This window comes from Enhydra lutris, unplaced genomic scaffold, assembly GCF_002288905.1.
Source record: "Enhydra lutris kenyoni isolate GAN:26980312 unplaced genomic scaffold, ASM228890v2 scaffoldscaffold2, whole genome shotgun sequence".
Taxonomy (NCBI): Eukaryota; Metazoa; Chordata; class Mammalia; order Carnivora; family Mustelidae; genus Enhydra; species Enhydra lutris.
Window position 1 is genome coordinate 8,639,392 of NW_019154086.1, and position 16,555 is coordinate 8,655,946.

At 39.0% G+C, this 16,555-nt stretch overlaps 1 protein-coding gene across 2 annotated transcripts in view; it reads left to right on the top strand.

The window, feature by feature from the left end:
- Positions 1–1,202: 1,202 nt before the first annotated feature.
- LOC111148984 (defective in cullin neddylation 1 domain containing 1) overlaps positions 1,203–16,555 on the top strand; it is a 32,228-nt gene continuing 16,875 nt past the window's right edge. Inside the window, exons 1-3 of one of the 2 annotated variants that reach the window (XM_022505850.1) lie at positions 1,203–1,298; positions 13,279–13,495; positions 15,236–15,404. In XM_022505850.1, the coding sequence (XP_022361558.1) occupies positions 1,296–1,298; positions 13,279–13,495; positions 15,236–15,404 (389 nt within the window). In that variant the 5' untranslated portion in view covers positions 1,203–1,295. Of the gene's footprint in view, positions 1,299–2,572; positions 2,589–13,278; positions 13,496–15,235; positions 15,405–16,555 lie in introns of those variants that run through there. The other variant, XM_022505858.1, reaches the window with a different exon arrangement.

Sequence of the window (16,555 nt, forward strand, 5' to 3'; positions counted from 1 at the left end):
CTGTGGCTTTGATAAAAACTTCAAAGCCCTGAAGTTGCAGGGTTGATCTGGTAGCTTATGCCCGTGTTGGAGGGAAAAAGGTGTTGGTGAGGATAGTGGTTAAGAGGTTGATTCAAGTTGGTTCTGTTCTGGAACACATCCAAACTCTTGGCTCAGTCTTAGATGTGATTTTTCTGATTAGGGTTGCTTCATTACCTGTTTTCTTATTTCCTTCGTGTAGGTAAGTGTCTCATCTCTCCAACTGGTTAATCAATTTCTTAAGGATAGGGACCATACTCCAAACTGTTTTGAACCCCCTGTAAGCACATTCCTGTCCAACTGAACCCTATCTCAGAATCCTGGTATACTCAGCCTCACCGGACTTAGAACCAAGAATAGATCAAACCTGTACGGTGCACCTGGCGTGATGTCAACCATCAGCAAAAAAAAAAAAAAAAATTCCACAATACTTCCCAAAACTTATCCTAGTAAGGTTGACCTGAGGGGATATTTAGAGCAAATAGTAGGTGTTGATACTGCAATTTTTGAATGCGCTGGGCCTTGACCCCTCAGGACTCCTGGCCAAGAACTCCAAGGCCACCACACTGGTCTCCCAGTGGACACTTAGGTCTGGGAAGAACCTGTGCCATGCTAAAGGACATTATGGATCCCACGTGGCTAGATTAAGGTCTCCTCTGGTATGTCCACACAGGGGACCTGATGCAGTCCAGATATTGCACCCGGGGGCCAAGAAGGAAACACAGGGTGGAAGTGTTTTCACTTCTTTTTTTTTTTTTTTTTTTTTTTTTTGGTATTGATGGGGAGGGGTGGCTTGGGATGGATCTAGCGCCTCGGTCCTATTCCTTCCAATCTCCCTCGGCTGCTCAGGTTATTGGCCACCACTCGTCCCCTCCTCGAAACGGTGTAGACACAGCCGGCAGTGTCCTCCGGCGGAAGGAGCGCGTAGGAAGCGGAGGTGGGTGTCCCCCGGCCCCCCACCCCGCCGGAGACCGACCAGCGCGACGGGAGGATGTCAGCGCGTGGAGGGGCGTGCGTCGCCCCCCTTCCTCCCCCGCCCGCGCCCCCCGCCCTGGGGTACCCCGCGCACAGGGGAAGTCCCACGCGTTGTGCCGGACGCCCGCCCCAGTCCCTCCGCCTCCCCGAGGCCCGGGGCTGTCTCCTCGGGCCGCGCTGGGGCCGCCCCGCACTGCGCATGAGCGGGAGCCCGGCAAGCCCGTGAGAGGAGCCGCCGCCGCCGCCGCCGTCCATTCGCTGCGGAGCCGGAGGAGGAGGGGAGAGGCCTGGAGGACACCAACATGGTGAGGCACTGCGGCCGCCCGCCCGCCCGCCCCGCCGGCTGGGGGCCGGCGCAGCTGCGCACCCCCGCCCCGCCGCCCTCCGCCCCGTGGCGACCCCGCCGCCCCGAGCCTCTGCCCGCGGCCTCCGTCCGCTCCCCGGCGGGGCTCTCCTTCCCTCCTCTCCCTTCCTCCTTCGCCCCTTCCCGCCCGGGCGCCGCCGCTACGCGAGAGCCGAGGAGGCGGAGCGGAGCTGGGCCTAGTCGGGAGCCCCGGGGAGTTTGGGGCGCGGGGCGCGGCCCCCGGTGCCCCTCGCCGGACCCGGCGCGGGGGGAGGAGGCGTTGGGGCGGGGGAGGGGATGGGGCAACGGCCCTGCCCCTGCCGGGCCCCCTCGCCGGCTCCATTGTGTCTGGCCGGGGACCGGGGTCCGGTGTTCCGGGTGAGGAGCCTCCCCCCGCCCCGGAGCCGGGGCTTCCCCCTCCGCCCCGCCGGCGAGAAGGAAAGACTTTCCCGGTGCTCCTCTCTCTCCTCCTCTACGGTTCCAACACCCCTCAAGTCTCCAGGCTGTTTCGCTTGGGGTGGGGTATTAGCCCTTTTCCTTTCTCCATCACCTCTTGATGCGTCCCATGCCTTTGGAAAATGAGAGTTTAACTGGCCAGTTGGTGGAGGTTATAGTCGCCTCTCCGCTCAGAACATGGGAAACCGCTGAGCTTGGGGGACTTGGGGGGGGCAGGGAGTACGGAAGTGCAACCTGTTCTCATTTTATAAAATTAGGAGAAACAGACTTGCTACCTTTTGAGCACATGTTTAATTTGCTTGGAATGGGAGGAGTAATTGCTTTATTATGCCAGTTAAAGACCATTTGTGATTTCTAAAAAACAGTTTGTCAAGTTATTCCCCTCTTCTTTTTCTTTTGGGGGACCCCCCCCCCAAATAACAGTCTTCTTAGTAGCTTGAAAAAGTGTAGTCAAGTTATCTGTTTACATTTTGGTAATCTTGTACCTGACTCTCTTGGGTTCTCTTTTTTCCAGAAGTGATGTTTGCATTATAGTTTGAGCATGAGTTGAATTCCATGCAGGTTACTGTATGAATAGACAGTAAAAATGATATTGTTGTCCTTTTGCTCATGGGGAATATAAAGGCCTCTTTGAGGACGGTATATGTGTGTGTCTGTGTTAAGGGAATGCCCCAGTATCTTTGTTTTTAGTTGGGCTTATTTCTGCTGAATAACACTTATCTAGCTCCAGCCTCTAACTTGGCAGAATTTCGGTGTCATGTATGGATATGTGGTTTGGTTTGTCATACATTCCATGGTAAGTTTCATGAAAATTTGCCATTTGTATTTGTAAGAAAACTTGCCATAAAGTACAGGTTAATGTTTGGATTGACATTGCTGTGTTCAAAGATCTAGGAGGGCATCTAAACATTTTCTAAATTTTAAAGTATCTTGAGGGTCATAGACACTACTCCTGGAGTTTTTTAAGGCTCTTGGCATGTAGATAAGTAGGAAGTTTGAAGTAATGAAATGTAATTCCCTGGTAAACACTCTGTGAGAGCACTGAAATGTGCTCTGTTCGTAATAGTCTGTAAATCAGAAGCATCCTCTGACTGGCTCTTGATAGTGCTCCTCACCTGCTCAGGAATTCAGGATTTATGTGGTTCATGCAAGAGTTCAGCTTGGATTGGAGCTTGTAAGCTTCTGTCCTTTTGTTAATATTACATTAGCTAGTTTTGGAACTTAGCCATAACTCATCTAATGATACCCGTAGTGGCAACATATCACTAATTTAAAACACTTTCTGTGGCTGAACTCAGATCATGTCACTAGAATTGTCTTGGTATGCTCTCGTTAGTTTAGAAACTCAGTCACCATGCACTCTAACAGAAGTTAGGCCATAGATTTTTCTAGTTAAGTTTCTCATCGTAAATTAAAATTGTTTCTTGACAAAATTTTTGGGCTGGTATTTCTCAGTATGTGTAACTCCGCCTATTTCTAGAAGACATGTTATTGTTAATTCCAGGGTAGCTTAAATGATAGGATATCTGAAATATTTTGTATAAAAAGTGTTCAGTTAGCCCTACCTGACACATGCATGGACCAAAAATAACTTCAAAACTAGACAATATTCTGTTATTCCTGAAAATCTTTTAAAAAGTATTCAGCATTTCTGGGTTGTTTTCTTATTTGTAAGATGACAGGATCGAATTTGATGATTTCTAAAGTTCTATTCAGATAAAAATTTTGACTCTTAATTTCATCTAGTATAAAAAGTGTGTACCAGGTAATCTACTAAATTTTTATATTCATGGCATAGGATTTTTAGACCAGAAATGGTTCCAGAGATTATCTGTTTTATTCCTCTTCCCTTTTACAAAAGAATAAATTGAGGATCAAGGAGGTTTTGAGGTTCAAATTTGCAAAACTGTTGCAGAACCGAAACTTTTTCTCCTGGTTTACTGTTTCTGCCAGTATTTGTGGTACATGTTGTCTTAACTCAGATGGAATCTAGAGAAGTTGTTGAAAATTGGATTTGGTATTAAATTATAGTATTCGTATAAGAGGAAAACCCATGTGTTATTAATGAATGTTTAATAACAAATTTCAAAAGGATGACTAATGTTAATTATAATGCTTTTAATGGCTTTTTTAAAAATGTGGACTTAGAAATTTAAGATCGTACCTTCAGCAAATATAGAGTTTATAAGTCCAAATGAAGGTAGTCCTGTTTAAGTTTGTCTCTTTAGAACTTATTTCACATTGTTTTGCATATCCACAAGTAAATTAAAGGAGGGCCTTAATTCATTTCAGCAATTATTTATTAAACACTTTGTGTCAAGCATTGTTCTGGGCATTGGGAATGTGTGTGTGTATGTGTGTATATTTTGTGTTTTACAGAAAAAATGAAAATCCCTCCTCTGTGATTGCTACATTTTAGTAGGGAGACACAAATAAATATAGTATATATTTTTCTTATACTATGTTAGAAGGTATTAACTGCTGTGGGAGAAAACAGTGTTAAGGAGGGGTAATGGGAGAAGGGTGGGGACACAGTGGTAGTGGGTTTGCAAAATGGTGTCTGCATCAATGATGAGGTGAATTTTGAGCAGACTAGGAGATGAAGCATTAAGCCATGCAGAAATGTAGTAAGACCAGTGTGGCTGGAGCACTGTAAGGCGGCAAGGGGTATTTGGGCATTAGAGCCGATGAGATCTGAGTGGTAAGGAGTAGAGATGGGTGGGTATGGGTGGGCATTGTAAGGATACTGGGTTTTTACTCCAAGAGAAATGGGAAGCCACTGAAGGATTCTGAGTGGTATGATAGACTATTTCTGTTCTCCTATAGTGTCCAGTTACAATATTATAGGCAGTAATTTTTTTTTAAAGATTATTTATTTATTTGACAGAGCACAAGTAGGCAGAGGCAGGCAGGGGTAGGTGGGGGAAAAGCAGGGTCTCTGCTGAGCAGAGAGCCAAATGCAGGGCTCTATCCCAGGACCCCGAGACCACGACCTGAGCCGAAGGCAGAGGCTTAACCCACTGAGCCACCCACATGCCCCTGTAGGCAGTAATTTTTTAAAGCAGTTTTTAAAAACAACAAAACCCTTAGTATAATTTTCTTTACCTTGCAGCTTCTGTATATAGGGTTTCCAATTCTGTTTAAGATGACTCTCTAGTATTCATTAAAAACTAGTTGACCATTGAGTTTACCTAACCATGCTGATTAATAAAAACAACGAAACCTCTTCCATGTATTGCTATTGAATATGTTCTAGTAGTTTGTACGTAGTTTAATAGCTATATGCAGAAAGTTGGGTCTCTGAAGAGAAAGAAGGACGTTAACATTTATTGAGAACATACTGTCTGCTAGTCAGGCAATTTACAACTGTTATTAATCTTCAGTCTTGACATGGGTATTGCTACGTCCTTTTAACATATCTGGAAATGGGGATTTAGCAGTTCTAAATGATTTGACCAGGGTTAAAGAGCTAGTATGTGGCAGAGCATGACTTAGAAGCCTGGTCTCTGATTAGCACACTTTATCTACGTCCCCATCCCCCCCCCCTTTTTTTTAAACCCAGCAAGTGCTCTTACAGTATAGGTGTGGAATTTTTTATTAGTTTCACTCTTGTTTCTTTGTTAACATATTTCCTAGTGACCTAGTTGTTTCTGTATCAAATGAAATGATCTGATGTAAACATTTAAGTAACTGAAAAACTTTAAACTCTCTCAGTACATACATACAGTAAAAAAGTTGAAAGTAAGATGAACTCTCCTGGTGGTGGTGGTTTGTTTTGTTTTAAGCTTAAAAAAAAGCCGAGCTCATTGAGTCAAGTTGCTCTTTCCATTATGGTCTTATAGGTTGGGTCAAGCATAATGAAAATCTGTGAGAAACCTCCTTTTTGAATTTCAGCGTGTGTTGTTCAAGTTGTGATAGTATGAGCCATGACATTTGATGAAGAGAAATAGTTCCAGATAGGATTCAGTTGCTTTGTGGACACAAATAAGCTCTTGAATAACCTGCTGACTAGTTTACAAGTTTACCTAGTCATTTTAGGTGTACATACCCCACCTAAGAAAAAGCAAAAACAGCAGAGAAAAATGCCACTAAAGCATTTTTCATCACTTTGTTGAATCCCTTTTATGTAATTAGTACCTAATTACGAATGGTGATTAGGCTGCTTGTTTGCATTGTAAAATTTTAAGAGAGATTTACTTTTAAAGAGTTCTTTTCTGGGGTGCCTGGGTGGCTCAGTGGGTTAAAGCCTCTGCCTTCTTTGGCTCGGGTCATGATTCCAGGGTCCTGGGATCGAGCCCCACGTCAGGCTCTCTGCTCAGAGGGGAGCCTGCTTCCTCCTCTCTCTCTGCCTGCTTCCCTGCCTACTTGTGATCCCTGTCTATCAAATAAATAAATAAAATCTTTAAAAAAAAAAAAAGAGTTCTTTTCTAAAGAATTCTTTTGCATTACACTTGTGAATGCTTCGACACAACATGGTGTTCAGCAACAGAGATAAATTGCTGAAGTTCATGGCCCATATCTTTGTTATATTAGGATATTTTCATTTCAGTAAACATTTAGAGTGCTTATTTATTATTCATAGGATTCTAAAATTTTTGGAATTAGGATTTGAATAGATACCAGATCTTAGAATTAAGAGATTTCATTTTTCAAGGATCATTTATTTATGAAATAAATATCACATGACTCTTAAATATTAGTCATCATTATAAGTTATTTAACTATGAAACTCTTAAAATGTCATTTAATTCTTTTTCTTTTGTTTTCGCCTGAGTAATCTTTTTGTTAATTTAGATTTCTTTAGAGAAGATGTTTGTGGAGAGGAGAAGCAAGTTTAAATTAGCTACCTTGACTAATTGTTAGAAGTTCAGAAATTAGTTTGGGGGAGCCAATTGAAATATGATGGCTAACAGAAGTATTTTAAGGAGGTTATTTCTGTTCTATTATAGATAATCAGGATTTAGTAAAAATAACTTTTTAATAGAACAGTCTTGCTGAAATCAAAACATTATATTCTGTTTATAGTGGAAGTCATCTTTTGGATATCTAGTAATTCTTAGGGTAAGGAGAAGAAAATCCTTTAAGTTTCTGTCAACAGTACTTTTTTTAATATATTAAAAACACTTTTTAAAAAATTTTAAGTAGGCACCATACCCACCGTGGGACTTGAACTCATAAACCTGAGGTCAAGAGTCTCCTGCTCTACTGATTGAGCCAACCAGGCACCCTGGGATACTTTTTTAAAAACTATGAGGAAAATCATACTGAACCAAACAAAACTGAGAAACATACAAAACCAGTTTGAATCTTACAAGTATACTTTCTGTAATATTTTTTTCAGATGAATTGCTATTATATAAAACTTCATTGACTACAATTATTGTATAATTACACATTCAATTTAGTGTTAGTACAACACATCTTAAAGAAGAGTTGGTCATTGTAAGTACAGGAAGTTTATGGAAGAATGTTAAGAGGCACAGGCCTAACCATAAATAATCTAACCTGCAGATTATCATTTAAAATAATACTGAGTGTTTTTGTTTTGCTTAATATTTGAAATCGTACATGTTTGTTTATATTTTGGGGGCATAACCTACACGTGTTGTTATTTTCTCTGGGTTTTAAGCCTTCTCATTGGAGAAGGAAATACTGACTTTGAGTACCCTGCAGTTTTCCATCTCTACATTTAAAGATATAGATTGTGGACAGCTCTAAAAATAGACGATGACATGACAATAAACACATTTTTCTTCCTGTTGAATTACTTTTCTTAAAAAATGACCCATCTCCCTCTTCTCCCCTCTTCTTCCTCCCAAAAACCCTAAAAAGAACATTTCATCCCTAAATTAGCCTTTTATTTAGGTTGTGAGGGAATGCTTAATGGACAGTTATTAGTCAGAATGCAGATTGTTTACATGAGATTGGGGAAAGGTCAATTGATCACTTAACTTTTCTGTAAAAATAGGTGAAGAAATATTGCTCACAATTCCCCTCCTCCCTCCAGTTCACACATAATTAGTCAGTGGTTGCACTTTTGCCCTTTCTGTTTTCTCTTTCACTTGATGACAATATGGAATAAATGGAAAGACTGCATGCCCTGAAGCCAGGCACCAGGGTTTCTTTCCTAGCTCTGCTACTTTTTGTATAAGTCTATATTTAGATAAATTGAGCTCTGAGGCTTGGTTTTCTCATTGGTAAAGTGGAATCAGTGATAACCACCTTGTATGATTTTTAATAATTAAATATCTAGTGTAGTGCTGGCACACAGTAGGAGCTCAAATGTTAGCTGCTAGTTTTCTGGTTATGATTATTCTATCATTTGCATAAGTATTTTTTTTTCCTCTGGAGTATTCTTTCCTTCATGAACTTGAAAGGAGGCCTTACTGTGTGCTAGGTACAGTTCTAAGAGTTTAACCTGAATTAATTCATGTAACCTCACACCCTGTTTATAGATGAGGAAATTGAAGCACACAGAGATTAAGTAATTTTCCCAAAGTCACACAGCAATTAAGAGTCATAGGTGGGATTAAAATCCTGCCAGTCTGGTTTGAGAGTCTACACTAATCATATAGTACCTCTCTGTACAGGTAGAAGAGAAGAGGATTTCTAACTTCTACCTAGATTCTTAGTCTAGCTTTCCTGCAGAACTTTGCCCTTAGGTGAAAGTCTTCTCTAGGAGTGGGTAGTCTCATTAGTTGAATTGATTTTTCTTCCCACTTTGACTTCAGACTGGTAATCTTACCAGGACTCTTTTATGGATGAGTGGCTTGGGATATTGTAACGTTTGGTTATAGCTGCTGAATACTATGTATCATATACGGAAAGTGTGATTTTTTTCTGGACTTAAACTAGCTCTTCTAAGTTTCAGGTAAAGTTAAACTTAATCATTGGTAAACACAGGAGATTCAATATACAGAGCATTTAGTGAGTATTATGGGTGATCACTACAGTATCTTGATTTTTAAAATGCCTTTTGTGAGCTAGATTCATCAAATCCTGAGAGAACTAGAATTAAGTTAGAAAATTAATTCTTTTAAAAGTGTAAAGACCTTAGTATCTCTCTCTCTCTTTTTTCTGCGTTCACGCTGTATTTGAAACTTAAGGGTGAGATGATGAAAATTCAGAATAATAGAAATTATGTATCTTTAATTTTTTGCTTTAAAAATGCAATTTTTTTTGCATTTCAAAATGCCCTTTAAAATTATTTCCATTTTGGAATTATTAGGACTTAGTTGACTAGGAAATAATTTTCCATGTTCATTATTTTTCTGGAGGGTAATACTTAAAAGGAATTTCTTAACATTATGATCATTATTGTAGAGCCCAAGTCCCTGTTCTTTTTTTTTTTTTTTTTTTTTTTTTTAAGATTTTATTTGTCAGAAAACACAAACAGGGGGAGCAGCAGGCAAAGGATGGGGGAGACACAGGCTCCCTCCTGAGCAAGGAGCCAAACGCAGGACTGGATCATGACCGGAGCCCAAGGCAGACACCCAACCAACTGAGCCACACAGGCATCCCAAGCCTTTCTAAGTCCCCATTCTTCTATCACAAAGACTTTATAGGTTCAGTGGTAAAATGTACTTGACTATATGATACTTGGCTACATCCAAAGCATTTTTTTCCCAGATAAACTATTTTACTTTTTTATAATTTTTAAAAAGAGAGAAAGTGAGAGAGAAAGGACTGGTGGGGGGAGGGGCAGAGGGAGAAGCAGACTCCCCACTGAGCAAGGAGGGAGATGCTGGGCTCTGATGCTGGGAGCCAATCCCAGGACCCTTATCATGATTTGAGCCAAAGGCTGACGCTTAACTGACTACGCCACCCAGGAGCCCCTTAAACTATTATTTTAAATGTGATTCATGAATTTCTTGAGTGAAAAAAAGTTGCAGACATGTTAGACTTAAGTATTGAACAATACATGTTGTTAACTGGATTTTTTGTTTGGAAAGATGAACAAGTAAGTGTTTTTTACTGTCCAAAATTATAATAGTATCTCTAACTTTGGTGACTGCATACAATTTTAATTAGCTTTCTGTTATAAAAGATAACACTTCTCTCCTTTTTTCCCTTCCTCTCACTCTCCTATTCTTCCTCTCTCCCCTTACCTCTTGTTCCCCCCCTTTGTTGCTAGAATTAAAAATAACCAGAATATATTCTGTATTTTATACATTTTGCATATTTCAGTACTGAATTTCCTTGAAAATTTGATAGCACATTTGAGTACTGAAGACTGTATTATCTTATTTAATGATTTATTTAATGATTGATTTAAATAAGATTAAAAGGAACAAACTAAAACAAAGTAAATGACATATACTTATTTGAGTGCTGAATCATTATAGTTGTTACATGTTTTTGCTCTCAGGAAGATCCCCACTGCGTTTGTAGTAGAAATAGAGAAAATCCATCTGTTTTTGTCTTGTACTTTAGTTTTCTATCCACCCTCTCATCCCCTGTAAATAATTTTTTGCTGGCTAGATACCGTTTTTCTCTTCCTTAAGTTGATAGAAATTTAAACCTTTAATGCCATGCTCTTAAAATCAGAAAACCTTGCCTGATGTCGCCATGTAGCCTGGGAAAAGAGGGTGGGAGTGTTAGAGGTCTCCTAGAGAACTTGGGGAAGGGGCAAACGGTATGTAGTACATTCCAGCTTTATTCTAGGACAGACTTTGAGACTATAGAATTGAGTATATCCTCCCTAGTAGGGGAGCACATGGCTAAGATTGATTCTAGGGACAGAGAGCTGACAGAAAAATGGTAAGAGTGCATTATAAGTACAAAAAGGGGAGGGCACTTAACCAGACTTCGCAAGAATGGGATTGCTTATTACTTCTTGGCCTAGCAGAAACCCATCCTGTCAGTTCTGTGCCAGGTTTCACTCATTAACCTTTATGGTGTTGGAAGTGGGTAGCTGCAGCCCTTTCCTCAAAATATATTGATATTGCCCTATATACTGGAAACTTTAACCAGTTAAAACAGTTTATATATACAAAGACATTATTTATTACATATACCTTTTTCAAATAAGATAAATTATTCATTTATATAATTTTGTTACTAATTTGTGTGGGTAGGATGATTTTTATCTTTGTTCCCCAGTTTTCTTATATCTGGCACTGTGACAAGAAGTCATTATAGACTGAACCGTTCTTTTGGCTTGCATAAGTGACTTAAGCTATATTTTTCCTTCCTCTTTTCAGCAAAAATGATTCAAGTTTCAGGGAACAGAGCACTGGATTTAATATTAAATGACGAAACTCCAAATAATGCTGATTGTTTTTCTATCTTCAACTTTAGGGGAATGGGAAGAAGTTAATACAAAGAAGTTAATTTAGGCTTAATTAAAAAGTAATTTCCAGGGGTGCCTGGGTGGCTCAGTGGGTTAAAACCTCTGCCTTCGGCTCAGGTCATGATCCCAGGGTCCTGGGATCGAGCCCCGCATCGGGCTTTCTGCTTAGCGGGGAGCCTGCTTCCTCCTCTCTCTCTCTTCCTGCCTTTGCCTACTTGTGATCTCTCTCAAATAAATAAATAAAATCTTAAAAAAAAAAAAAAAGTAATTTCCAGGATGTAGCCTGTAGTTGGTATACTTCAGATTAATCTCCCAACACTTTTACAGCCTTATACAATGGTCACTGGTGATCATAGTGACCATCAGATACTTCTCTATTCTTCAAAGAAAAATTAAAATGTATATCAGTATACTGTCTCTCTCAAGGGAAAAAGGTATACTAATTTTAAAAATATTTCATAATACAAGTTGAAATCAAAGTGGCTTCTTTTCAGTTAAACAGTATATTAAAATAAGGTGGGTATCTTCATTGGCATTTGATTTCATTGTGATTCATATGAGAAGATACTTTTCAAAAGGGAAGAATCCTAGACATCTGAGAGATGTGTAATGTGGTATGAGTTATCTGGTTTCCAGAGGTGATAGAGTTATTAGTGAGGTAGCACAAGGTTTGTGAATTTGTAGTTTCTTTATTTTAATGGAGAACAGAGGTTGAGATTTTAATCTGTAATCCTAAACAATAACATATTTACAGAGAGAGGAGTGTGGCTGACAAATCAGACTCTAGGGCATAAACATTTTTCATATTGTAAGAGATAGAGTTAGTTTTCATATTTGATTTTGCATGTTCTTATTTTTATTCTGCAGTAAGGTGGAAATATTTATATTTTTGGTAGTCTTTTTCTTGAAAATCTCAAAAGGCTCATAACTGTGTACAGTACGTAGTGTGGTTTGTGGAAAGATTATGAAGACTCAGATTAATGAGATCTTTCTCTTCCTGTTCTATTTCTACTAATAATAACCTGGGTGATTTTTGAACAAATTCCTTAACTTTCTGGGTCTCTTCTCATCTGTACATTCGGGATTGAGGTTTGTGATCTGTCAGTTAGGGCTAGATCAAAGAGGCTGGGATTCTCAGATGTGTTGCTTAATCCATGGAACTCTGTCTATTAATGTGTGCCTTACTCGTGCTTTTTTCCCCCTTGAAGTAGTAGCTCAGCAAGAACTCACGTACTTTGCTGAGAGATGGTGATAGGACTTGGTAGGGGAAGAATAATAATGGGGAGGTTAAAATTACACAGGAGATCACTTTGGGTGGAAGGAGAGGGAGAAACGTGGTCCTTGATACTGGGAGAGTAAAGGGCCTATTTGCCCTTCTTAATTTTGCATAGGGTTCAGGTCAGATGAGAAAGGAATCTGTGTTAGCATAAGGCAAATAAGAAGAGGTTATTTCAGCAGAGAGCCTGTTTGGGGAGAGCCTCTGCTAGGCTTGGGCCAAGGGAAAGAGGTGATTCTTTCAGGGGAAAGAAAGAAGAAATCTATTAAAATTACCTTTGTTGGAAGGATCCAGGGTATTTGTTCATATTGCACTGCTTTCTATTTGAATGCAACTATGGGGAAATTCTTCTGATAATTATCTTGGTTTCTGAACACCATCAGGAGAAATGTAGGGTACTCATATTTCTTTTTCACATTTGGTAAAAACAGCAAGAAAACAAGGGGTGGGGTTGGGAGAATTGTACCCTATATCCTTTATAAAAGGTTTTAAGACTGCAAGTAACACCTGTTAATTTCATTGTTCTCTGGAGTCATTGACTCTGGCTGGCTAGATAATGTCACTTCTTCACATCCACCCCTTATGCATCCCTTTAGAGCTTTGTGGTTGGTCAAGGTTTTGAGAATAGCTGTATTTCCCTTTCTAGAACCTTTATATATGCGCTCAGGATCCACTTTTAAGAGAAGAGCAGGGTGGTTGAATTTCCTTCGCCTTTTAATTTCTTCTGTAAAATAATACCAAACTTTGTGCTTTACATTAAAAAATTGTCTATCTGGTTAATAGATAAAAAATAAGGCTTGACTTGAAATATTTTAATATTTTATGAGGAAAAAGTATTGCTAAGAGTGATTAGTTAGCCATGTAGATATAGTCATCTGATTTTATGTAGAGTTTCAATTTATTTTTTGGTTTCAATAGAACAAGTTGAAATCATCGCAGAAGGATAAAGTTCGTCAGTTTATGATCTTCACACAATCTAGTGAAAAAACAGCAGTAAGTTGTTTGTCTCAAAATGACTGGAAGTTAGATGTTGCAACAGACAATTTTTTCCAAAATCCTGAACTTTATATACGAGAGAGTGTAAAAGGATCATTGGACAGGAAGAAGTTAGAACAACTATACAATAGATACAAAGGTGAGTGCTTGTGACTTTAAATATTTTGAACCAGGTTTTCCAGTTACATGTTTACGAGAAATCAGGCATACATAGAACATAAATTGGGTGAATGTGTCCAACAGAGCTCTGTAGATCTTAGAATTACTTCAAGAGATCTGAGAGAAATTCTTTCCCTCTTTTCACTAAAATTTCTTCTTAGCCTCTTTATTTCTTCCTCCCTTATCCTCCCCACCCTCTTTTTTCCCCCAAGATCCAGTTTTAGAATAGTCACTGGGGGCCTGGATTTTTCCCCTCATTTTCATAAAATTCTGCTGAACCAATTTTAAGAAATAATTTTAACAACCTTTAAAGAATTATGAAATAATACTTTAAAAAAGTTAAACAACATATAACAGATGAAGAAAGAAGAAGTAGATAGCTTCTCCCTCTTTATTCTCCTGAGGGAACCAATATTTGATAGCCTGGTCTGGATCCTTCCATATCTTTTATGTTTATGCAGAAGTATACATACTTTCTTTCAAAAATTTTCCTAAAGTGGGATTACATTTTATGCTTAACTTATGTCCAGAAGCTGAAAGATACACAAATTTTTTATTTTTAGAGATATTAGCAAATCACCTACAACAGTGCATTGTATGAGTGGCTCTTTCTTCTTGTATTTGTCATTACTTTAAATTTTTGCCATCTGATCAGTAAATATATTGATAGTTGGGTTTTTTCTTTAATTTGAACAGCAGATGTTTATATTGTTGAGATTGGGATTGAATTGCAGAGTTTATAGTTTTTCTGATACTAAGAAATGATTGCCATTATAAAATGAACTTTGCTGTAAGAAAACATTCTATACATATGTTCAGAAAAAAAATCCTTTTTTTGATATAGGAATGTCTGATTTTCTGAGTGTGTACGAGTATGGGACATTTTTCACATGAATAAATAAAACTTAAAAATCAAGTGGCCTCCCCCCCCAAATCTTCCTGTTCATCTCAAGAATGCCATTTCAGGGACAAAATGGCTTTAAATATTATAGTGGGAACTGGGTATTTACCCTAAAGATACAAATGTAATGATCCAAAGGGGCACGTGCACCCAAATGTTTATATAGCAATGTGCACGATAGCCAAACTATGGAAAGAACCTAGATGTCCATCAACAGATGAATGGATAAAGAAGATGTGGTATATATATACAATGGAATATTATGCAGCCATCAAAAGAAATGAAATCTTGCCATTTGCAACGATGTGGATGGAACTAGAGGGTATTATGCTGAGCGAAATAAGTCAATCAGAGAAAGACAATTATTGTAGATCTCTCTGATATGAGGAATTTGAGAGGCAGGGCGGGGTTTGTGGGGGTAGGGAAGGAAAAATTAAACAAGAAGAGATCGGGCGGGAGACAAACCATAAGAGACTTGTAATCTCGCAAAACAAACTGAGGGTTGCTGGGGTGGAGGGGTAGGGAGAGGATGGTTGGGTTATGGACATTGGGGAGGGTATGTGCTTTGGTGAGTGCTGTGGAATGTGTAAACCTGATGATTCACAGACCTGTACCCCTGGGGCAAATAATACATTATTTGTTAGTAAAAATAATTTTTAAGAATATTATAGTGGGAAAATATGTTAGAATATTACCATTTCATATCTCTGATCCATTATGAACATTTAAAAAATGGAATATAGAGCATTACTTTGTCAGTTTTAAGCATAGCATAATAAAGTATGGCACTAATTTAATATTGCACTGTTATTTTTAAAGATCCTCAAGATGAAAATAAAATTGGAATAGATGGTATACAGCAATTCTGTGATGACCTGGCACTCGATCCCGCCAGCATCAGTGTGTTGATCATTGCATGGAAGTTCAGAGCAGCAACACAGTGCGAGTTCTCCAAACAAGAGTTCATGGACGGAATGACAGAGTTAGGGTGAGTCTATAATCACCACAGGAAATTATAGGTACATTACTATGAGAATTAACTGTGGAAATGAATTGTGTTATGAATTTGTAAATATCAGTTTTTAAATTTACCAGCCTACAAACATTGGTGTAAAGAGAAATGGGGTAGTTTGCTAGCTTCTTCCCATGTTGTATACTTTCCTGGGTTTGTCAAGGTTTCTGTGTAGTTTAGCCTATTCCATTTGCCTTATGCTTTTATCATTTGTTTCTAAGGAAGGTTCATTATATTAAAATAAATTACTATGCTTTAATATTTAACATGGATAAGTGAAATGAGCAAGCTATAGTTTATTTCTCATTGTGAGGTTGTGAACCCTGAATTTGTAAACAAACTCCTAGAATGTAAAATCTTAGAAATTACTAATTGCTTTTTGTTCCACTTATACCTTGAACAGCTGATTAGCTAAATGTCTTGGGATAAATAAATTAAAAAGTCATGGGTAGAGATTTTACCTGTGGTATCTAATTGTCCATAGTAAGGGAGAATATGAAAAAGTATTCAGTATATGGAGCGGTAATGGGTTGCTCTTCTGTGTTCAGTAGATGACGAGTAATAATAGCTACTAACATTTGTTGAACATTCATTTTTATTTCAGAAAATATGCTAAGTAAATAAGTATTTCACTTACACAACAACTTTGTGAGAGAAATAATGTTTACCCATTTTAGAGAAGAGGAAGAGAAATTACGGAATTAGGTAGGATGAGAGCCAGAATTTGAACCCAGGCATTCTGATTCTAGAGCCTAGGAACATTATAATCAGCCAGGGTCCAGAAGAGACACAAAAACCATGTCAGTAATTTGAACAGGGAAAATTTTAAGAATACTGTGTAAAAGAGGTAAAAGAAATTTCTAAGGTATAACAGAAGAGGCAGATGCGGAAAGCCACCATCACCCTTAACGGCAATGGGAAGTGAGCAAAGAAGGAACCTACAAAGGAAGAAATCCCTGCAAGGCTGAGATTGAGGAGTTCTGAGGAGAGGGTGTGGCTGCTGCAGGAACACCAGGCCTGTGGTGCTTGCTTTGCCTGCCACTCTAGTCGAGAAAAACTGGCTGCAGTCCACTTGTAGCCGGGCCATGTGAGTTGCCACCATTGCTGAACACTGCTGGGAGCTCCCA